The sequence below is a fragment of the Girardinichthys multiradiatus genome, chromosome 3 (assembly GCF_021462225.1).
Source record: "Girardinichthys multiradiatus isolate DD_20200921_A chromosome 3, DD_fGirMul_XY1, whole genome shotgun sequence".
Classification (NCBI taxonomy): Eukaryota; Metazoa; Chordata; class Actinopteri; order Cyprinodontiformes; family Goodeidae; genus Girardinichthys; species Girardinichthys multiradiatus.
The window spans coordinates 20059416-20084112 of NC_061796.1; the positions used below are offsets into that span (position 1 = coordinate 20059416).

At 38.9% G+C, this 24697-nt stretch overlaps 3 protein-coding genes across 8 annotated transcripts in view; 2 read left to right on the forward strand and 1 right to left on the reverse strand.

Annotated features, from left to right (window-relative positions):
• Window positions 1–414: 414 nt before the first annotated feature.
• LOC124865733 (antizyme inhibitor 1-like) lies at window positions 415–10301 on the forward strand. 6 transcript variants are annotated; one of them, XM_047361098.1, is made up of 12 exons: window positions 415–602; window positions 2276–2398; window positions 3357–3567; window positions 3771–3944; window positions 4194–4366; window positions 5897–6031; window positions 6204–6285; window positions 6378–6452; window positions 6653–6818; window positions 7030–7145; window positions 8796–9013; window positions 9102–10301. In XM_047361098.1, exons 3-12 carry the CDS (start codon window positions 3466–3468, stop codon window positions 9214–9216), a joined length of 1356 nt encoding a protein of 451 aa, XP_047217054.1. In that variant the 5' UTR covers window positions 415–602; window positions 2276–2398; window positions 3357–3465; the 3' UTR covers window positions 9217–10301. The 6 variants fall into 6 exon arrangements, with proteins under 6 accessions (XP_047217054.1, XP_047217052.1, XP_047217049.1 ...); XM_047361096.1 differs by having other exon boundaries at window positions 2276–2394; XM_047361093.1 differs by lacking the exon at window positions 415–602 and adding an exon at window positions 1154–1376.
• Window positions 10302–10736: 435 nt separating this feature from the next.
• Window positions 10737–14214, reverse strand: LOC124865734 (Krueppel-like factor 10). Its single transcript, XM_047361099.1, has 4 exons — window positions 14077–14214; window positions 13388–13618; window positions 11406–12261; window positions 10737–11252 (listed from the first exon to the last, which is right to left on the reverse strand). Exons 2-4 carry the CDS (start codon window positions 13607–13609, stop codon window positions 10981–10983), a joined length of 1350 nt encoding a protein of 449 aa, XP_047217055.1. The 5' UTR covers window positions 13610–13618; window positions 14077–14214; the 3' UTR covers window positions 10737–10980.
• A 9911-nt stretch (window positions 14215–24125) lies between these two features.
• The window catches only part of ubr5 (ubiquitin protein ligase E3 component n-recognin 5), a 54869-nt gene continuing 54297 nt past the window's right edge, over window positions 24126–24697 (forward strand). The window contains exon 1 of the mRNA XM_047361349.1: window positions 24126–24352. Coding sequence (XP_047217305.1) covers window positions 24291–24352 — 62 coding nt within the window. The 5' untranslated portion in view covers window positions 24126–24290. The remainder of the gene's footprint in view (window positions 24353–24697) is intronic.

Sequence of the window (24697 nt, forward strand, 5' to 3'; positions counted from 1 at the left end):
AGAACATGGAGTAGCCATAACAAGAAAGATATCAGCAAATGTTTGCACCCAGAAATAACTTCATAAATAACATTTTGAACTTGTTATACATCTACAACTTAATCACTTGATATGATTACAATGACAAACCTGCTTTAATTGAATGGCAGATCTGATACTGAGCAAAAACAGAAATAGTTATTCGGGGGAAACATTTACCTTCTCTATGGAGGTAATTTACTGAAATATGGTGATAATCTGAGCCTGGACCAGCCCAGGAGAAAACACTTCACTTCTCTGTTTGGCAAACAGTGGCTGGGCTTTCCTTGGCACCCCCCTCCTTCAATGTTAAGGAGGCAGACATGCAAATTTATCGTCTCAAAAAAAAGAAAGAGGAAAAAGAAAGAGGCAGGCGACAAGTCAAAGTCATAACATCTGAGGCTGAGGGACAAGAAAGTCTTATCTTAGCTTGAGCTTAGAGGAAAAATGGTTGTAATTTCTAATTTTGACATTTGGAAGCTTTTAATTGTTTTAAAATAGACAGAAATATTCTACCAACATTACTGGATAACATTTTGTCCTCCTTACACAGCCATGGAAAACGCAAAGAAAACGTAGCACAGGTAATTACATAAGCTACTGACTATTAAATGTTTGCCCAATGGGTCGGATTATAACTGATAATGTTGATTATGCTGTAAAAAGATTATGTTTTAAAATTTGTTACATGTTAGTCTTAAATATTATTTAAATTTCAAATAATGATTTTAAAGATTAAATGGTCAATTGAATAATAATCCAATCTTAAAATTGGAGGACAAACCAGAGCCACAAATAATCTTGATCGTTGGCTGAAATTTAACTATTTATTTAGGTATCTTTTAGGTTTTAAACTTGATTTTCTTTTTTTTTAGAAACATTTATCAAAATCAACCCAAAGAAAGTGTTTGCAAATCATTTGTTGAATACTAACGTTAGGTTTTTTTCAGTGTCGGCATTGGTCAGTAGGATATTCACAATGTACAGTGAATTTTACATTAAGTAAGAATACCTCTATTTTACAGTATCACAGTATTAGCCAAATTAAAAAAATAATAAGACCAAAATGTATTTTAGGATTACTTTTCTAACTTCTATTTTGTTAAATAACCGGATGTTTGTTAATTCTGCCTGCTTGCTTGATGCTGCTGAGCTTGTTGTGTGTTCCGTCGTCTTCGCTCGGTTGTAATAAATGAGTCGTGCAGGTCTCTAATCCAAACCTCAAGCGGCAGGAAGTCCGTTGTTTCTATGGCAGTTGCAGCTTTCTCTGACTGTAAACCCAACACGCTTTAAAAATTCCGCCTAAAAAGAAAAAGCGTTCTTGTCCCAGTTTTGGGTCTTCAGCCAACGTAAGTAAGGTGAGCTAGTTCCACTGTTAGCTTCCTGTTAGCCTTTTCCATGTTGTTTTGGGCGGACATGTTGGCGTGGTTGCGAAGGCATTAATGTATTATCAACTTGACATACATAATATAACTGATGGCATTGATATTACCTAACTATAATAAAACGACTTCGTAAAAATAGATGTTTGTTGCTTACTGCTTTATGCTAATGTCTGAAAAATCCGTCGGTAATGACAAGCTAACGGAGTAATAACTAATGAATCCATTGACTTGAAACTGATGAGGAGTTATATCATCTTAAATCCATGTGTGTAGAGGTATCTAATTCTAAGCCTTTTCCATTCGTTTGTGTTAGTTTATGTGTATGTATTCATGTGCTCATGTTTGGTTTCATATTTGGTGGCTAATTAATATTGAAGAAAGATCTGTGTAGGGACATATAAAATGGCTTTTCTTTCTGTTTTAAAAGAAAGGCCCAGCGTTAGATTCAGAGGTTTATGCTACCTCAGTTCCATTTCGAAAATGACATTGGGTTGTGGTGAATATTATGAAGTTTTAATTTTTATTATTCTTAGAGATGCTTGTCCTTTCTGTTTTTCTTTGAGATCTGACCTGCTATTTCCAATGTTGTGATCTCTGGCCAATTGATTAGTGCAACACTAAATATTACAACCAGTTTATTAATTTAGGCTTATAAATAATATTTGATCTATTAGGCAGAACTGCATCAGATGTCAGATTTGTTTGTTGTTATTGCACTAATATAGACAGGCTTTATAAGACCCACAATATCTTCCCCTTTCTATATTTTCATGAAGCTTCAGCTCTATCAGGAAATTGTGTCATGTGAAGCAGTTCATTTGTTGGTCAGTGACGGTTTCGTCTGTGCTCTGTCCTCATCGTGTTTTTTGCAGGTGTACAACTACCCAGAGGATCTAGGGGCGGCTCTTTACAGAGAACCGTTTGACTTCAACGCCGAGCCGCCTTGGGATCCTAGCTGATAGCGGAAGAGCTCCTCACAGGGCTCCTCCATGTAGGTACATTATCCCTGCACAGAAGAGCTGATGCCTCTTATTTAAGTCAGAGAATACACATATAGCATCTGAAGTGACTTTTTTTTTTTCCACAGTGTATCTTAGTTTGAGGGTATTTCTGTAATGTCTCTGTATCCAAAAACTGTCCCAAATAACTAGCAGAAGTGCTATATTTAGATTCAAACCTCTTAGATGTATTTTTGGCTTTTTGTTACACAAAACGGCACCCTTTGTTTTATGCTGTTATAGATTTTCTATTCACACGTCAATATTCCCAATCATTTTTTTTTTTTTTTTTACTTTTTGTTACAAAAGACAATAAAAAGTTTTTCTAAATTACATTAAGTCTTGGATGATTTTTTTAAAGAGACAACAGAGTCAGTACAAGTTGACTTGTGTCAGCAGTGGATTTACCTTTATTATTTACAGTAAAAAATGTACCACAGAGAGTAGCTATCGCAAATTCACTCTTTTCCTTCTGTTGATTTGTTTCAATTTCTCTGCTTTGCTACTTTTTATAGCAAACTATGATCTCCCCATCTCAACATCCAAAATGGCAATCATTTTGTACTTTAGTATGGACACAGACACAGTCATTAATGTAGCTGAGCTCATTCCATCAAAAAGGACAGGTGCAGGTCCCCAGCTCAGGGATTAATGCTGATTGTTGGGAGTGATTGATAGTAAATTAAATGAACCCTATGACCCAGACTTTGTTTTCCAAATGACCCTTTAGAAGAATAGGCCTGTTCTATAAATCCACCCTGGAACATAGAACCTGTTCTCTGCTCTGATTGGACACCAAGTAAACAGGATTTGATTGCAAATCTCACAGAGATACAAGTTTTAAGAAATTATTTTCAAAGCTTCTCCGTTGTCACCAATAGTGCTTTGTCTTCAAAGAGTGAAACACTTGGAAAACATTGTGGTTTAAAATAGATTTTGTCTTTTTGCTCTGTAGTTTGTTGTAGAAATCTAGGACCCCAGGGGCTCGACGGTGAAGCCAGGAAAGCCACTTTGACCAGTTCCACTATTTATGCCTGTCAAATTAGAAGACAACAGTCAAGAGGATGAAAGGAATCACAGATGAACCACAGTACTCTGTCAGTTTACTGGATGGAGGCACCGCCCTTTGTGATGTGATTAATAATCACATTGAAGAACTAACACTGGTATGGGCTTTCCACTTTAACTAAATACGGCTTTGTAAAGCGCTTGTTTAATAGATCCGGGGCTGTAACTGTATTGCATTTTATTGTTTACAACATGTTGCAACGTAGCATGAAGGCACACTTTTTTCAAGCTTACCAAAGTGAATATGAGGTGTTGGTGTATTTTCAATCTCACTCATATTTCTGTTCTTTCTTATAAACAGTCTGAGAAGAATGCCTTCTTTGTAGCTGACCTGGGAGCGATTATGAGACAGCATGTTCGCTGGCGAACTCACATGCCGCAAATCCGACCCTATTACGCTGTCAGATGCAACAGCAGTCCAGCTGTGATCGAAGTTCTCGCTGCGCTCGGCTCTGGCTTCACGTGCACCAACAAGGTATCTTTCACAGCTTGAAAGAGTACTGTGTTATCAGTCAGTTTGGTACAATGGCTGTGAGGTGTTGCATTTGAGCAGAACCTTAGAGTGATTGAATTGCTTCTTCCTCTGCCACATCAATCAGCTGAACATTTATTTGCATGACAGCAAAACGCATTTGTTGAAAAGCTGTAGGATAGTTTAAAAGTCCCCACCAAGTGGGCAGTAGTTCAGATGATACACTGAAACAGCTCTGTGTTTGAATTTCAGTCTGAACTTGAGCTTGTGCAGAGCCATGGGATTACTTCAGAAGATATCATCTACAGCGGTGTTTGCAAACAAGTCTCCCACATAAAATACACGGCTAAAAATGGCATCGACCTCCTTGTGTGTGATAACGAAGCAGAACTACGTAAGATCTCTCGCTGCCACCCAAATGCCAAGTAAGTCAGTACAGTATGTGCTGCAAGTCATTGTGTTTCATGCGTTGGTAGGGGCTGCTCAGAATCTGTGGCTGATTTCCAATCCCCAATTTTGGTAAAGGATTGACCAGCTTCTACTGATTTTAGCCTAATTAGGTTTTAGTTTAAGAACTCTAAAATAAGATTTTTATATTTCATTGTCATTATTACATTGGCCTTCCATGAGCATTATTATTTTTATATATTAAAAGCAGAAGTGACATTACAACAACCAAATTATTTTGTGGTTTACCGTCTTTATTATTTTAAATACATGCAAAAACAATACAATGAATGGCACACAAGGTATATGGCTTGAAAGAAAGAAAAAGGCACTTACTCCAAGAGGATTATGCCAACATAGATTCTCACCAGGAATTGCTCCTCTCCATTAGTGGAATGACATCACCTGATTAGTGCTTAGGAGCTATCAGGAGGAACGGCATGATCTGACACCGTTTATACCCACCCTTCGAAGCTGACATGATTTTAGAAAGCTTTATCGTTAGTGGTCGCACAGGGTCATAGGGTGAAGCAGGAACAGAATCAGCACATGTGCTATAGCTGACAAAAACCACACGGAGGGCGCCCAGATGTCAGTCAGAGGGCCGATACGCTCATAATAAATGAGCATAGCGGCCTGATTTCTGCGTAACAGTGACAACGTTCGCTGGCGAGAACCCTGATGTGTATACATAAATGAGAATCAAGTATAATAGGATGATTAAAACATGACATGACAGCCACTACAAGTATGGTTTACATTGCCCCAAATACAAATTTAACATCACGTGGTGTGTTACAAAAAGGTCCGCCACCAGGCTTCACTGGGATAACAAGGGTGAAACAGGGCCCCATCGTTTCTCACACACATATGTTTGAAGACGTAGTGCACAAGTAATTTCCTCCATTTGGTAAAGGGGTTGACATTTAAAACTTTAGCTGCAGTTAGCATTACTCAGACAGCAGTGAGACTGTTTCCAAAAGGCTGCCTCGATTTCCCAATTCAGCATGTTCCATGCCAGACAGAGGTTCAGAGTTTAAAGGGATAAAGCAGCAACTTTACTTCAACCTTCCTGTTATCTGCTGAATGTTTTGCTCTCTCTTGCAGCCTGAATGAACCACAGACATATCCCCACACATCGTACACTGGACAGTTTTCTTTGAAATAGTTTCCTGCAGCCCTATGCTTCCCCTGACTTCTTTTTTAAACATCTCCCATCTCACGCAGTGTGCTACTGGCTGCTCACCAGTCAGGACTGATCCAGATGAATCCAGTGCGGTTTTTATATAAAAACACCTCATGGTGGTTAGAAATGTAATTGCGAATCTAGAAAATGGATACCCAGAGAACATAACTGGTTTTATTCATTTACCTGCTGTGAGAGAGGCTGGATGTTCAGACACAACAGATGATAGGAAACCAATTGTGGTTTTGCCATTGTATAGTTAATTCTTACATTTGTTCTGAACAAATGAACCACTGTCCTTTCTCTCCCATGTGTCAACCAGGCTGCTGCTACAGGTATCAACTGAGGCATGTAACCCAGATGATGAGATGGGAATGACATTTGGCTGCTCCCTCAAAGACTGCAGACATCTGCTGGAGAGTGCGAAGGAGCTTGGTGTGGAAGTAGTGGGAGTCAGGTGAGACGTGCTGAAACGCACCGGTTAGAAAGCATCCTAAAGAAACACACTGAAGTGATTCAACATCAGCAGTTAATTTCTGAGAAAATAATGTTCTGCAGTTGCAACAAAATGAATTCTGACTTTGATAACACCGTGTCAGTGTGACTCTGACCCATCTCTTTCCTATTAGGTCACACATTTCCAGCACATGTGAAGATGACCAGGTTTATGTCCATGCCATTTCTGATGCCCGTTGCATCTTTGATATGGGTGTAAGTACTGTAATTGTAAAGGTGATTTGGTTTTCTTTTAGCTCCAGAAACAAGTATTACATAGTTAATAGATTTGTGTTGGTCTGCTGCAGGAAGAAATTGGTTTCAGCATGAGTATATTGGACATTGGAGGTGGATTCAGTGGCTCTGAGACCCAGCTGGAAATGGTTAGTATCATTTCAGCTTTTCTTTCATGCTTTTTTAGGATATGCTGAGTTTGGACCAGCCCTGCTTAGACATAGCAGTTCTACATTTAACCTGTAAACTGTGATTAGAACTTTTAAACAACTGGAAGAGTATACATCATCCAATGCATTCAACTGTTTACATTTCCTAACATCCTGCCACATCTTTTCTTTTTGTTCAGATTTACTGTGCTGTCATGTCTATGGTGGACCTATACTTCCCTTCTTCCACTGGAGTTTCCATTATTGCAGAACTGGGAAGCTTCTTTGTGTCTGCTGCATTCACCCTGGCTGTGAACATCATTTCCAAAGCGGTGGTGGCCCGTGATTGCCAGGACCAGAAACAAAGTACGTTAAATCTTATTGGTAATTCATATAACACATTTAATTTTGTGTACTTTAGGAATTAATTAACTTTAGGTCGATTTTCTCCTGTATATTTTGAAGCAGTCTGATGCTGAGTGAAGCACATAGTAAAGAAGCTGCTTACTCTGGGAAGTTGTAGTGAGGACATTGAGATTAAAGTAAATGAACACGAGTGTACTGCTTCCTTGAACAGATGACCTGTCTCCCAATGAGGAGCCAGAGTTCCAGTATTACATGAACGAGGGGGTGTATGGATCATTTTCAAGCAAACTCTCAGAAACGGTCATTGCAGCTCCATGTGTTCATAAGGTGAGTCTCCACAACATTCTCTACAGAAACCTGCCATCACAACACGCCTATTCTTCGCCTCTTCATTAGGTCTGAGTGAGGTTCAACACAGTTATCAGTAACCATTTCTGTAGGTGAAAGAAGCCATTTTGCAGTAAGTTTGTAGAAAGCTGATTTAATTCTTAGAGTGTTGAAAGGTTAACAGCTAGTCGGATTTTAGCAATTCAATACGACTAACTGGAGTTGTTTAGGTCTGTGGGATCCACCTCTATATGTCAAATAATAAACATCTATACATTAACATGAGAACATTTGTTGTTGTTTTCATAGTTGACCAATGTCTTCAGCACTATGTAAAGTTACATGGCTTTAGGCTGCCTACTGTATCAGTCAATCAGCTGTATAAATCTGAGTCTGCCAGGGGTTGAGTAAATGGTTGGATCAGCAACAGGCTGTCACTTGTGCAACAGATGGTAAAAATTCCTGTGGTTTTCCAGGTCTCCTAGTTGTTTGGAAATTATCCCAATCAAGCAGACTGATGCAGCCAGCAGCCTCAGATAGTGGGACCTTACGTGTAACATGGACAAACCTAACAACGGTCTCTTGTGCAATAGTAGACATTTAATATCCTCCGATGTGGCGTCGTGTCCGACTTGCTTTAAACTGGTCAAATTGGCTAAAATCGCGGTTCGTGTGAGTTTGAAGGTTTCTCCACTTAAAAAAAAAAAAAAAAACCTTTAAAAAAATGACATAAAGTTAAAATAACTACCGTATTTTCCGCACTATAAGGCGCACTTAAAAACCATTAATTTTTTCAAAAAATGACAGTGCGCCTTGTAATCCGGAGCGCCTTATATATGGATCAATTGATTAATTGGTTGATCCATACTGGTTGTACACGGCGCTCTGTCAAAATGTTTCAGTACAACTGGTAAACTACAAAGCCGCACCGCTTGCAGCATTACGGCTACTGTAGTCAGGGGCATCGCCGAAGTAATAGCGGTAAACACCTGTACTGTGCTTACTCCTAGTCCAACACCACTTGTGTGTGTATAACGACCCCAAAATTGCACCTTTCAAGAGACACGCTTACGATGCTGAGTTCAAACTCAAGGCTGTCAGCTACGCAGTCGAACATGGGAATAGAGCAGCAGCGAGAGAATTCAACAGTTAACGCTACTATATTGTGAATGTACTAACGTTTGATTTAGTGCATCAAACTGTTTCTTTTACATGTTTACTGAATCAGGGAAAAGTTCCCTTTCATGTTTTAACTAACGTTTGATTTCAACTTCAACTTCATAGACTCCAATGCATTCCTAACGTGCGGTTGGCTCTATTCAATAGATTTCTATGTAGAGGAGACCTTACCATGAGAGTGAATGGAGTTATCAGAACGCTGGTTTGTAGTGTATTAATAAAGTTTGACTGACTGACTTATCTGACTGTTTTGTTGACATTCTCTTTAGCACAGCTCCATCTAGTGGATGCATAACGCAACCCCAGTCAAACGTTTGACTGCAGTAGCTTCTATTCTATGCGCCTTATAATCCGGTGCGCCTTATAGTGCGGAAAATACGGTATTAGTGATCATAAGGTCACTGCAAAAAAACTGAGCTATCCCTTCAATTGCCAGTGCCTTAAGGGTTCTCTTTGATGCCGTTTGCACAGAATACATCTCTGGACTCTCCGGTGTTCAGCAGCAGCTTGTGGGGTCCCTCTGGAGATGATCTGGACCAGGTGGTGGACCACTGCCTGTTACCTGAGCTCAACATAGGGGACTGGCTTCTGTTTGCACATGCTGGAGCTTTCACTCTGGGTCAGCCGCTGTTCCCTTCCACAGACTCAACACCACCCCCTGTCTACTATGTCATATCTTCTAGAGACTGGTGAGCATCTTGGTGATGTGTTTTATATATATTTAAAAGGAATCTGTTATGGTTTTGTTTTTCCTTGACATGTTGTGTCCTTCTTCAGGTTAGAAATGCAGGACACTGGTATAACCAGTGAGACTACGATGAAGAACTTCTCGTGGATCCCATATTTTCTCAGCTCCTACCAAACAGAAGCTGCACTGTGTGTTCCAGCTTAGCAACCTTGTGACCAGGAAGGCTTTCAGTTTCTCCTACTGGTTTATGCTGCTATTGTCCTTGAGTATACATTTAACCGTGATAAACTTAACCAGCTGTGCAGATAGTGTAAAAGCACTGGGACCAGATCGACCAAACCTTTTTGTCCTAAACTCTGATGGGATTACACCTAAGAATCAAGCAATACATGTCAATTAGTATACAGCAAAATGCATGATTCCTGAAATAACAAATGTATTTTATGTTTAAAGCATCCCGTTGAGCTAATTTACTAAATTGGGTATATAAAATTTTGTGATTTTTATATAAATATTTAACTGATGTATTAACTAGTTCCTCTGTAGTGTTACCAGTCGTGCATAGATACATATCTCTGAGTGATGTAATGAATTGAAATCAACATTCGTATTTATAATTTTATTGTGTTGGATAATTTATTCTATAGGAGTTTAACGCTATCGGTTCATTTATAAATTTGCTGCCCCTCGGCATCACTGCTCCTACAAACGTGAATTTGCTCATCTTTGTTTATGTGTCAAATAAAGATTGTTCAGCGGGATCCTTGGTGTTGCAGTGACATCTAGCCATTGCAGGAAAATGACTGTTACGGTGCGCCGCTGGTGTGGTTTGAAGGCAAAATGTTCAGGAATCCCCAGTTAGCTGGTGTCTCTGTGTTCCCCCAGTGCATAGAAACTTTCCGCAGGGGGCCAGCCAGTAACTGCTGCGCCACCAGATCGCAGAGCGAGAACATTAGACAGCATGTGCTGCAGATGGGACTGGGTAAGTGTTGATGGATAAGGAATCAGCTGCAACAGAAAGGGATGCTTTGTTCACAAAAACAGTACATTTATGCTAAATACTTCATTCTTATACTGGATATGTGCAATTAACATTTTCTTCAACATAATCTCGTTAAAAAGAAAATTCCCAGAATTTTAGACAATGCAAGTATGCCTGCATTACATGTGTCACATCTGTGAAGTTGTCTCCCAATCTGCATCTAAGAATAGAAACGATAGGGCACTCGCCTTCTTTATTGTTGCTGTGCTTGCCAAAATGAACAGTAATAAAAACTTTATTGACCTGACTGTGTAACTGGTTTATTTTCAAAGACACGTAATGTCAGATGCAGTGAAGTCCTTTGTTTTTAAACATATCTTAAACCTTGATGAACCTTTTGATTTAATTGTCAATCAAGGGAGATTTAAATTTGAAGATCTGAATATCTTACAGCTTCAAAATCAAACTGGTAAAATAGGGGCAGAATCATTTTTTTTTTTTTTGCATGCTGTGTTTTGATCCTTTAAAAGTAATATATAACCCAATAGAAATAATATGGTTATTTTTATTTAATCCTAAAACTAATTATGTTTTTTGAAGGGTCATGAGCTTTTGAGGCTCTTGAAAAAGTCATTCAGCTGTCTGATGTCTACAAGATGCTGACCCCCTGATCTGAATAGTGACTTCACGTAACTAAGTTTGCTTTGTGTTGCTAACCAGAAACTGACGTACAAAAATGGTCTAAAAATTATATTTTTTATAAGCTACAAACAGACAAAATCTTTCTTTGGTCAAATAAAAAAATGTTGACAGAGAAACAGGAAATCCTGGTGAAAAACAGCTCATTTTAAGGTAGAATGGTGTTTGCAGTCATGTCTTCCATACATAGAAGTGCTGAATCGTTGCAGTACTTTTAGCTTGAAATATAAATATCTGTACAAATTCAGTCACAATAAGTCTTTCATTTGCAATCAGTCTTTGGTCTTTCAACAATTAGAATGTCTCACGGGTGAGTTTGTAGCAGATGCAGTCAGGTATGCAGAGGGGGTGATCCCTGATGCCCAGAAGGGTTTCTTCCTCGCCACAAAGTGGCGTCGGGCATGCTTAGCCAGGTGGTCGCTGCGCATGAAACGGCTGAGGCACACAGGGCAGGTGAACCTTTTCTCACCGGTGTGTGTTCGACGATGCCGAGAAAGCTCATCAGAACGAGCAAATCGCCTCTCACAGCTCTCCCACTTACATTTGAAGGGTTTCTCACCTGTTGGAAGAAAGACAGTGATGATGCAGATTTTTGTTTGAATATTCAGTAAGATCACACTTCTTATATATGATGAGGTTTGTCCTAGAAAATTACCTGTAAAACATCTGGGTGTAAATGCTTTCTCTAGTGCTGAGATTCTTTCTCTCTTACCTGTGTGTGTCCTCATGTGGGCTTTGAGATGGGAGCTCTTGAAGTAGGTCTTGCCACAGTCCTCATGAGGACAAACATGACTTCGCACACGTGACACTTCTGTTTGCAGAGGGGTGCGCCTTTGCTCTGACGTGGTGAGCCCAGGAGCAGGGGCGATGGGTGCAAACCTGGTACCACCAGGGGTCGTCTGCGCTTGCTGAACGTAAACTGCAGGTAGAGATGGTTGGGGGACAAGAAGCACTACAGGGCCTTTCACCACCTGACCCTCAACAAACAGAACCTGGGGAGGGGAAGCTGTTAGTAGTGGTGGCGATCCAAATTCCTGCTGTTGCTTTTGTCGCTGTGAAGAATGTGTGGTTCTGATCGCTAATGAAACCGGCAAAGAAGTCGTGAAATGGTTTTGCAGCCCAGCGGTGGACGTGGAGGAAGCCGGAACGATCTGGCTGAAGACGGGCACATGAGAAACCAGAGTGATGCCAGCTGGAATTGAAGGGGCTGCATTTGATCTGTCATCTGGGTTTAACTGACTCATCTGGATCTGACTGGCTTCCAAATGTGATGCATCCTGGGAGGTTTTCTGTTCTGAAAAAATCTCATCAGAGTCTCTGCTAGTGCAACCATTAGAGTTGTTGGAGTTTGTTTTAGAGTCCCCTGCCAGAACCCCTGAGACTCTGTCTTCCTGCAAGAGTTGATGAGTGTTACAGAAGCAGTGCTTGATATCCGCAGTGTGGCGGATCACGCTGGTGCACTGGTACTTCTGAGAAACAGCTGTGTCCTCTGCAGAATGATGTAGTTTCAGCACTGAGCCTGACGGGGGGGCCTCACAATGAGTTGGGCTGTATGGTGGCGTCATGCACTGAAAGAAAAGTTAAAGATCTGTGTGACAACATTTTCAATTTTACTTCCAATGTATACAGTGTATTGGAGGTCTTTTAGGATATGTCTCTAACAATGTTGCGTTTGTAGAGACTGAAACGTTTGTCTATTCTCTTTAGAAATAGTTCAAGTGTTTTGCAGCCCCAGAGAGATTTTCTTTCAGGACAGCCCAGCACTTCGCTCCATCCATTGTCCCATCAACTTTGACCAACTTCACTGTCCATCCCAAAGAATAACATCCCCACAGCATGATTCTGCCAAAACCCTGCTTCATGGTGTGGACAGTTTCTTCAGGATGTGTGCAGTGTTAATATCCCACCACATTTAGAGTGGGTTTTCTTTTTATTATCTGTACCTTTTTCAACATTTTGCTGTGTGCCCTAAAGGCTTGTGGCATCAGGAAATGGGTTTCTTTTAACACTGGCTTTCTTCTTACTACCACCCTTCCATTAGGGGCCAGATTTGTGGAGTGTTTATTTAATAGTTGTACTGTTAACAGATTATTCCATCTGAGCTTTGCACTTCCTTCAGAATGACCATGGGCATTTTGGCTGCTTCTCTCTCTAACGCTCTCTTTGCTCGGCTTGTCAGAGTAGTTGGTTGGCCATATCTGGGTAGTTTTCAGTTGTGCCATACTATATTTGCAGATGATGGATTGAGAAGTGCTCTATGAAATGCTTGACATATTGTTTTAAACCTTAGCTCTGCTTTAAACTTCCCCACAACTTTATCCCTAACAAGTCTGCCATGTTCTATGGTCTTCATGAAGCTGCTCTCTAGAGTTCTGATACCTTCCCAGAGCAGCTACATTAATTCTGAGATTATACTACACACAGCTGGACCCAATTAACGTGGCTTCTGAATGCAGTTGGTTGCACTGGATTTCATTAAGGGATAACAGAGTAAAGGGGCTGAATACATATGCAGCCCCTTTACTCATACTTTTTTTTCCTGTAAAACATTTGAAAACAGTGTTTTATTTTCCTTTCACTTCACAATTATGCATTTCTTTGTGTTGCTCTGTCAAATAAATGTTAAATAAGATAGATACATTGAAGAAAAGAAAGCAAAGAATTTGATATTTACACTCAGTGTGGTTCACTTACAAAAGTAGACTCATGCAACTCAGAAGGGCCGGAGGGCACGGAGTCATTGTCTGAGCATTCTGAGGAAGGGGTGAGAGGTCTGGGACATTTTGGGCCAAAGTTCTTTGTCTTCCAGTGCTCAGTCATAGAGATCAGAACTTCCAGGTCACCTGCACCCTTTAAAGCATACTGGAACTCAGGCCGGATGTCTGACATCTCTGTGGGGTCCATTTCAACGTTCATGCTGCAGATCTGACAGGCAAAAAAGACAAAGTTGAGCACTTTTTAATTTGCACAGGGCTTGACACAGTAAAGTCTATTGCATCACTGACAGCCATACTGTGGAGGGATGTAACTCTAATTAGGACATGGTGAGGCAGCACGTGAAACGAGCATGATCGGCTGCTGTTCTTCACTCACTCCCCTTTCACCCAGTTTCTAGTGGAAGCTGAGAGTGCGCTGGTTACAAAACAACCAGACAACCTCTTTATGGCAGGGGTCTGGCAGAGACCACCAGAGGACAGCTACAGCCACCCACCCTTCACTCTTACTCGTGCCTGTCATAATAATAAGCTGCATAGTAGGTTGCAAAATGTACATCAATTTCAAAATATCTAACAATTTTGTCCATGCAAAATGAAACTTTTCAAAGAATTATCTAATTTATGCAATATTACGTTTTTGAGTGTATTTCGAAATATATTACTTACAGCTATGAAGGATTAGGTGATTTTTCGGGGGAGAAGCTTTCACCTTTAAGTCAGCCCTGTTGTTTCTGCGTGAATTTTTGAGTGCAGAATTCCCCTTCGCCCTGTTTCTCATTCTTCGTCTCAAACGCGATGGAGAGGGAGATTCGGGGCGTGGCTTACCACAGCGTCCAATAGATCGCATAGGTGTGCTGAGGTGCCGACCAATAGGAGAAGATCTTGGTGCGTGATCGGAGGCTGACCGGAACGTGAAGGCCGCATGATACACAACACCATTGACATGTGGAAACTGCATCTCAAACACACGCACACACAGCCTCTGTCTTTCTTGAATTACTCACCTAATTTTCTGCCTGTGCAAGAACTTTTTTCTTATTGCTTATACACCATAGAAAGGGATTTCATAAGATGATAAATATTAGTCATCATAATTATTAAAATTTTAATGAAGCATATTTGTTAGCTATTTTGGCAACAAATAGTTTGACATTTTGATGTGTGTGGTGTCCAATAGAATGGTAAAAATATTTTTATGGCTTGTATTATGACAGAGGGCTGCACGGTGGCGCAGAGGGTAGCACTGTTGCCTTGCAATGAGAAGGTTAAACTCCCGCGCTGATGGTGTAGGGGTTAAGCGCGCGACCATATACAAAGGCTACAGTCCTCGAAGTGGCCGTCCCGGGTTCGAGTCCCCGATTTGCCGAATGTCTCCCCCTCTTTCCTATCTGCCTACTGTCAAAAAAATATTTAAAAAAAACTTTCTGCAAGGAGTTTGCATGTTCATGTTCTTCACGTAAATGTGTGGGTTCTCTCCAGGTTCTCCAGCGTCCTCCCACGGTCCAAAAACATGACTATTAGGTTATTTGGTCTCTCTTAGCATGGTTGTTTGTCCAATGTGTCTCTGTGTTGCCTGCGATGGACTGGCGACCTGTCCTGGGTGTACCCCGCCTCCTGCCCATAGACTGCTGGAGTCACTAACTAGGACCACTATGGAAGAAGCGGTGTAGAAAATGACTGACTGTATCTTTCTGACATGGTGCATTATCCTGCTGGAAGTAGCCATCAGAGTATGAGTACACTGTGGTTCTAATTGGTATTAAAGGGTCTAATTGGTCTGCAAAGAAGATATATCCCACAACATTATGCTACCCCCACAAGTCTAAATCATTGATACTGAATCATTGTTCTACCAACACATAACATCTGTCTGAATGTCAAAGTTGAAATTGAGACTCATCAGACCTGGCAAAAGTTTTAATCTGTTGTTGTACCATTTTAGGTAGAGCTTGTGCAAGTTGTAGTTCATGGCTGACAGCAGTGGTGCTGGATGTGTTCTTGTTGTTGTAGAACATCCTCTTTAAGGTTTAGAGATGACATAGATGCATACCATGGTCATAATGAGTGGTCATTGGAGCTACTGTTGCTTTTCTATCATCTCAAACTGAAAATCTTAATGCTGGAAAATGCTTTTTAGGTGGTCTTGTGAGGGATCCAAACTGGCTTTCCCATAAAAAAAACTCTTCTGCATCAAAAGAAACCAGTTGAAATGGTTCAGGCATCTGATCAGGTGAATGGGTGAATGGATAAACACATCACAATATATATATAATAGATGGATTCATTGTTGTCACTTTTCATATTTACGTTGCTTTTCACTGCTAAAAACAGCTACACCTTTTTTGGAGGTAAAGTAGATGCTAGAGTTTGAATGGGAGCCATGCAACTTTTGGGCTCTTTGACGCAATAAAAGCTCCGAACATCTTTTCTTCGCTTGTTTATTGCACTAAACACCCCAGAAGTTCCACTGACTCCTTTTCAAATCATTACTTTCCACCAAAAACGGGCATGAACCTTATTCAAAGAATAGGTATCCAGATTTTTGAATCCATCTATTGATTTTAAAATGTGTCATTTGCCCGTTTTTCCAGTTAGGAGATTCGTAGTCCTTTGTGGGTGAAAGAGGTCAGTGAACAAGGTGATGGCCTCAGGCAGCCCTGTGGATTAGGTAAGTCTCAGCTGTCTGGGTCTTCACACACAGCACACAGAGCTGGAACAAAAGGCTGGCTGTGGGCATACAATGGAGAAATACACACACAGACAGAGTGTGCAAATGACTGTGTCTGGGACTGTGGGATGTTCTTCAAAAGCATATATGCTGGAAAAGAGGAGAACGTCTGGAGGTAAACAGAGTTCATCCTGCATTTATGTCTAGTTTAAAATTTTAAACATCGTGATATCCTGTTCAAAGTAATAAAATGACTTGTAATGTTTAGACTATTCGGGCTGTTGGTGACAGCAACCCTTAAACCTTTCCAAAAAATTCACATTACAGCCAAAAGCCTGTAGATATACTATTTGGATTTTGTGTGATAGACCAGTTCAAATGAGGTCATTGTTGTGAAGAGGAAAGAACAGAAAACATGGTTTTCAATTTTTTTGACAAATAAAAATTTTATAAGGTTGGTGAAGATTTGTATTTTAAAAACCACACTAGCCGACTGCATTTAGAAGTCACTAAATCAATGAGATTTGTTAGAGAACATTGCTGAACATTATTATCATTAAGACCAAGGAACAGGTCATGAATAAAGTCGTAGAGTATATTTAAAGGGACTTTGGTTTTATAACAACATTCAAGGCTTTGAACATCTCAAAGAGCACTGTTCAATCCTTCATGTAAAAATGGAAAAGGTTTGACACAACAGGCCCACCCAACTAAACTGACAGGCTAGACTAAGCACATACATCCCAGATACAACCTAGATGGCTATGGTAACTCTGGAGGAGCTTTATGGATTTGCTGCTCAAGTGAGAGAATCTGACAGCAGGACATGTATAACTTTCTTTTCCTTTTTCAAGGTGTATGAATACTTCAGGCAATGCCTAACTACTAACTTACTAATATTTAGTAAAAAAAAAAAATCTAATGTTTTAAAATTAAATATCTTAAGGCTCTTCTGAATAAATCTCCCACTAACAACCCAAGCTCAGTGGTCCTGGCACAAAATACCAGACCTGCCAGTACACCAGACCTTGGTGTTCTGGTGTTTCCAAGACCTGCTTGCTATTTCTCTGCCTGCTGAGAGGGGTTATTTAAAAATCTTCCTCTCTGGCTAGTTATCGTGTTACCTCAGTTGGTTAAGCCTTTACTCTGGTAGTGCCCAGACTGACAGAAACTGTTGCAATGTTTTTAAGTTTTTTGTTTTAGTTGTTTAAATTTAATCGCTTATCCGGTGTGTAATTACATTTACAGTTTACAGATATTTGAACATTTCCTCGAGCCCAAAGACTTCTGATTAGCCTAAAGGCTTGGTTTCATGGCTCTATCTCTTTGTACCCATATTTAACATCACCTCAGGTCATCTGATAACCCGCTGCCCAGAGACCTAAAAATAGGACTGGATTTTTTTTCTAAGTTTGTTTGACTTCCCTGTTAAAAAAGGGTCCAAGTTTTTACTCACAGGGCATTGACCCAATTTCACTAACCTTTGTACTAAACTCTAAACAGAGAAAGGAAAATCCAGAACTTTTATGGTCACATGCTGGGCAGGGTTTGCATACTTACAAATGTTTTACTTATTTACATGCTTTTTTATGTGTTTTCTTCTGTTTTCATCTTGTAAAACACTTTGAGTTGTCTTGTTGCTGAGGTTAAAGTCAGTCAGTTATAGTTTTCTATGTCTTCCTTTAATTACATCTTCGCTCATAGCAATCACTGAGAATCTTGAGTGTTATGTCACCAAACAATCAAACAGGAGCACATAAAAATTATGATGTTCACATTCAAATGTAGAACTGACAGCGGAAAGTCAAAATAATTTTGATCTAATTAAACAAAGCTGTGGAAACTGCACTTTGTGAATCTGATTTACTGAGTTTTACACATATACTCAGTACCTGACATTTGTTCAGTTTAAAGTAATGAATACTGCTGGAAAATCATACTCCAGAGGATAACGTTTGATATTAAAGATAAGATAACAGATTAAAGACAAAACTGAATTTCCCTTGTGGTTCTTATAGCCTCTACTCCGAAAGAAAAACATGCCATTTTGATACACACCACTGAGGACATTTTACCATCAGCAGTTAATTTTAAAGCCGGAGTATTTCACAATTTCCATGCACTACTTGCAATAGCAAGTGTATCATGGGGCAGTGGATGAAAGAAATACCTGTCATTTCTGAGAAAAGTTCTTGTTCCATTGTAGAAGGTAAACACTCCCACCTAGTGTTAAAAATATAGACAATGTTATGTAAATTGGTATATTTTGCTCTGACTGACATTTTTAACAAAGGTTATGTGAAAAATAAGGCAAATATCTTTCCGAGCTGTATTAAATCATATAAAAACATATGTCTTTGACTGTATCTCTGTAATGCCAAACATTTGCAGGTGTAATGGAGTGACAAAACTAAATATGCTACTAACGCTAACTCTGCTACCTCAACTGTTCTCAGTATCAGTAAGATTTTGGGTTATTAGAGCAAACTTGACATTTATAATAATATTTTAATTAACGTGAATACAAAAAAGCTTTTTTTTGTTTTAGTTATTTTTAATATTTATCTTGCTCTTCACAATTCTGTATTTTTATAGACCTACAGACAAAGTTGACCTTTAGATTTAGTAGTAGTCCTTGTCTGAAAGTGACCCAGGATGAGCGACTTTGACAGTGCTAGTATCCAATGTTACAATTTCCCATCCAGATCTGACCAATCTATAAACGGTAATTTTCAACACTTCCCCCAATCTATGGTGGACATTGTGTCACAAAAGAACTGAAATCTCAAATTGTGTTTTAAAGAACCTCGGTTCAGGGTTTAATTATCCAATTCAGGTTTGACTTTTCAGAAGGCATCCATAGCTTACAGCAATTTGAAACAGCAGTCATTAATTTGAGAATGCATTTGGTCAACACATTAGTAACATTCTCTCTCATGGCCACCTGCTGGAAGTGGTTTTAGAATATGGACACTCTACATCCCGATTTCCCCTGTTAATAATTTCATGTTTTAATGTAAGAACATACACTTTTGACAAAGCTAACCTTCTGCTGCATATTTCTGTGTTCTGCTATTTTATTCCATTTAACCACATGCAAAACATCTCCTGAACTTCATAAGATTAAAAGGACGATATTATAAAAGATTAAAATAACTCCAGGGGGTTTTAATGGAAGGGAGCCCATTTGAATAAACTCCTTGTCTTTTTCCTTATATAGATCTACGATTTGAGATTTTACTTCTCTGCCTTCCTGCCAGTCATTCCCTTTACATTTTAGATTGTTTATTTTATTTAACCTGGTTTGTCTCATTGCGAACAAAGATCTCTTTTGAAGGGAGACTTAGTCAAGATAGCAACAAAACAGTTTGAATACAACGATCACACAATAAAGTAGTAAATTACATAAAACTTGGTCTAGAAACACCTATGCAGTTAGCCAAGACCCCAGAGTTTTTGTGGAGTCTTTAAATTCATTCAGGGATACAAGGTTTTTCTGATTAAATTTAAATTGAAGATTGATAGAGGCATCAGGTGCATGTATGTATGTACCTATACAATACATATATGCTAGAACCATCCAACTAAATCACAAGGGTTCTATCTACAAGATTATTTCCAAACCGTAATAACTAGACTATACCTGTATACGACATTTCTAGTCATAGCATCTCACTCAAAGCACTTTACACTTGAGCCACATTTATCCAACCACACAAACGCAAATATTTTCATACACTGATAGGCAGATCAGTAGACAACTTAGAGTTAAGTGCCTTGCCCAGGGGCACAGTGACATGTGTTAGGAGGAAGCTGGAATCACACCCACAACTTTCAGATTGCAAGCAAACAATGCTTCCCATTTTGCCACAGTTGCTCCTACAAACAATACATTCCATAATATGTTGCTCCTATAAGATTTTCATGACATATTACAAAACCTAAATGTATATTGTTCATGCTCTTTCATTTTTACTTTAATTATAATTTCTAGTTCTTAGACAATTAATTATTTGGACAATAAGCTGCTATTGAATTAAAAGACTTTAATGCTGTTTTTTTTTTTGTTTTTTTTCTCTGCAAAAATACTTGACAGCAAAAGCTAATTATTGTACTATGTTAAAAGCGTCTTGGAGATACCCAAAAGCCATTACAGGAGTAGGTTCAAAATAGTAAATTATGGTGTCCTCAGCATAAAAGTTAGAAACTACAGAACCCTCAGTCTTAGCTCATTCATAGATATATAGGGGTGATTCTATTTTGGAGCAACATTTTAGCTTCATAACTTTTGGAAAAAAAAATGTTTAAGTTTTATTTTCTTTATATTTTGTTACAATGACATGTTTAACAATGGGAAATTCATGATAGTCAAACTCAGGGATGGATAAAATAATAATTACAAGTGGTTTTTTTAAACATTGTCATTGAATGTGAGGGACATTAACATAAAGACCGAAAATAGTTATACATGTAAATATTAATAAAAAATGACTTTTTCTTAGAAAGATTATGTCCCTTTTGTTATCATAATATATATATATTTTAAACTGTAACAGATCACTTGCTTACAAATAGTATATATCTGTAATATAAAATGTACATTATAATTTTTACCCATTTTTACTGACAGCATGGAAAATATTGATAGTTCTAAAAACCTTTATGTATCTACACGTTTAATGTTCATTACTTCCCGATATGGCACAAAGATATTCACATTAGTTAATGCTTTTTAAAAATGATTTAAATACAAATCTTTACTAACAGGGTGGAGCGGACCATAACAGGGTGGAACAGAACTTAACAAGGTGGAAAATCTTTGTTTCCAATTCTACAATCTGATCATTTCTATCTTTTTTTGCCACTTAGAATGACTGGAACTCCAAATAATGGGGTATTACAGAAATTGGATGTCAGCTGTATGTCCTCCTTGATTTCCGTGAATTGTGAAAACTGAAGGAAACAAAACATTACATTAAATGTGTGCACGAGGTTCCTTGTTACATGCAACATGAAATGTAGAGCATAACGAGAAGAGACAAAGCATACTTCAGTTCAGAATAATAGAGGAGACTTAAATAAGAAATATTTTATTTTGGCTATTTTGTGATTCATATAAAAACAATGAAACACCTTAGCACATTTCCTAAACATGAAAAATCAGTGGAAAATAAACAGTTGGTAACAACAACACAAGATTGTTACAAGTTAACATCAAACATGAACTGGTAATTAACATTGACAAACAAACCATCTCATGAATGGCAAGAGGTTGATGGGCTCTTCAATTAACCTCCATTTGGTAGGGCTGAGCTGCAGATATCTTTTATTGACAGCATTTGGCTCCTCTGTCAGGCAAAGTACCTGGCTGTCATCATACCAGGGCCAGTAGTATTTGTTGATTCCTTTTTTATGGAGACAGTTCACTTCAATGTTCCCATCTTCCACTGTGGTGATGATGCCAGGATAATAGTCATGGTCATATTTGACCACACACCATCGACCAAGATGGTCACCTGTGATGACTTCTGGCTGCCATTCCGTTATCACTCCTTTCCTGTGAGTTTCCACATAAGGTTGCAAGATTGCCTCGTTTACATCGAAACATGGGCAGTTAATCAGCCCTTCCTCTCTCTGGCACACACAGGTGATGTCCCTGTAGCGGATTTTGCCTTTACAGCTACTGATCACCTGGTGGATCCTCATTGTTCCCTTCACCACATTCATTGGGGGAACCTACAGTGTGTAAAAAGGAAAAAGACAAATGACAAAGATGTTTCTTAGGGAGTATACCTCATAACGCTGGCAGTATTCCATCACCTGAAATCACCACACCATTTGGTATGATTTCAAGTAAGTATTTGTACCCTTGTTATAGTGAAAATACTCCATGAATAACTGTGAGAAACTGTGTACAAAAACTTTTGTACAAGGTTTGCTCGAGGTGATTGGTGATAGGTCTTGGGCTGACTCCGTTGCCACCTCTTTCTGTTTTTGTTTTGCCAGAAGAACTAAGCTTTTCAATTTATTTTTCCAGCCTTTGTTTAATTCTTCTTTTCTGACATTGCCCTAACTTTCTTTGCCTAAAACAGAAAAAAATCACAACACATGTTTAACATGCATTTCTAGTCTCGTGTTTTAAGAATGAACCTACAGTAACAAATAATCCAATGCAGTTCAGAGATCAAACCTTGAATATTCTACAGGTGATGGGCCTGTTGGTACATTGGAAGTAGGCCTATTGTGAGTATTGCGTGTATTGGGCCGAGATGAAGGACTTATTGGTGTATTCGGGGTATTAGGTGTATCGGGTGTATATGGTGAAGATGGTATTACTGCCATGGCCTTTTGCCTCTCTCTTTCTTTCCCTCCACTTTTTCCTCTGGGCACGCTTTTCTCGCTCAGTAAGGTCTGCAATTCTTTTCTTTTTTTCTGTCTCTCTGTCCTGCTGCCATTTTTCTCGTTCTTTTTCCAGGTACCTGTCTCTCCTCTCTGGGTTTGCATCACGCATTGCCCTGTACCGACGCTGTAGCTCCACTGCACTAAGCGCTGGTGCCATTTCCTAACAAATGTGTATAATTTCATCTTTTTTTTTTTTCAACAAATCTTTTTTTCCCATAATGTATTCTATTGTATTACACTGTTAAAATACATAGATACACATCTGTACATAAAAAAAGTATTATAATAATTCAAATTATTACTCTTTACTCATATTTCCCCCCCTGTTAAGTCCCCATTCCACCCTGTTGGTTTCAGAGACCTAACAGGGTGGAATTTTTTTTTAGCTAATCTAGCAGAAACTATTAAACTGATCAACATTTAGCTAGCTAACCTTCAACAGAATAACACACCTTTAATAATTTATTCTAATATGTTTTTATTTTTTTTTCAAGTGAATAAACATAACCCATAATTTGACATAACAGAATGGAATTTTAAGGTTGACTCATACAGGTGTAACATGTTTAAGATGAAAACAAGTAGGGAGAAAATCACAATTGAGGTTCCACAGTTGAACCCCTCCAAAATGAAATGATGTCACTTCCTGTAAATGGCTTTTCTGGAATTGTGGTCCTTTTTTTGAAGACACTTGCACACATTCTAACAGGGTGGAAAATCACTACTGGGACGTATAGAAAATGGATAAAATAACAAACAGATTATTATCCACCAAATTAAATTGCATAATGAGATAAAGTTGAGTCTAGTTTATCAAGTTATTTAAAAAAAAATAAAAGTTTTGGAATCATATGGCCTAAATTTACTAAGTAGGTTTACTACTTTGCACGATAAAATTGAGCGTGTGTGTCACCAAAAAGGTGTGTAAAATACAAATAAACATTATAAATGCATTTTATTTATGTTCAAGTAATTGAGAACACTTAAGTGCATAATCAAAGTACTTTGTTGTGAATAGTCAGCACATTCAATAAAAAATCTGCATAAGTGAAACATGCGGACACAAAATGTTGCTGCAAAAAAATAATCACCCATAGAAAGCAATAATGGGCCAAGACACGAACCTAGTCGAATCCCGTTATGGACTCGCAATAAATCTGAATCGCCTAGATTTAACATACAGGATTATTTGCAAACACAATATATATTTTGTCCAAATTAGATTTTCATGATCTATTAAGAAACCTTGGGTGCTTTTGTATAATTGTTTATGGTTTTCTAAATTCCCTCCAACAAATATTAGGTGTAGTTTCTTCATTTGGCTGTATGGTTAAGATAAATGTCGTTATTGTACAGTTTTGTCTTTTCAAGAGAAAACATGGCTCAAATGTCTTTGAACTATTCTTTTGTACTGACGGCAATAGACCTGTTAAATACTGTCAAGACCTAAAGGCATCTGAACCAAGACGCAGTATATGCCTTGCTTAGAACAAACACTTCAGACTGATAGTATTTCTTTCTGTAAAATTGCCCCAGCGGCAATTTTTGATGCCACTCCGATCCAATATAGCACACATTTCCTGGTTGTGCTGGAGTTCCAAGCAGTGGAGCGGTTGCATGTGCACTTATCAACACTAACAGAAGAAGCTCGGTAGAGTTAAGATGGCGGCATGTGGGTGAGGAGGCAGGGATCTAAACTCTTGGTTTTTCGCTATTAAAAGAATCATATGAACACACATACGCACAGTATCTGAAGGAATAACAGTTTCCACACCTTTCACGCATTTGTGTGGGATTTTGGACTGACTCCATGACATCCATTCACTTCGTTGTTCACCCGTTGCCCGGGACCGAGGATCAGCTCAATGACAGGTATTTTGTTGCGGTACACGAAAAAAGAACAAATTAAATCATTGTTTACATGATGGTCGCGTTGAATTGCACACTGCGTTGTGTTTGCTGAGGTTGTTGATACTGTCATGTGTTTGTTTTTGGGTTTTAACGATAAAGAATAAGCCCTTTGGGATGATTAAAGGCCCGGCATTTTGAGGAGTCCTCGCTAGCTAGCTGCTAACCCGTTAAACGCTAGCAGGACGTTTCTTAGTTCTTTGGACGGATTGGCTCTCAGTCAAAGTTGAGATAGACAATGCGGGTTGGGGGATGGGGGAAAAAGGGGGGGAAATGTTGGACTTTTAACACAACCATGTTTTAAATGCC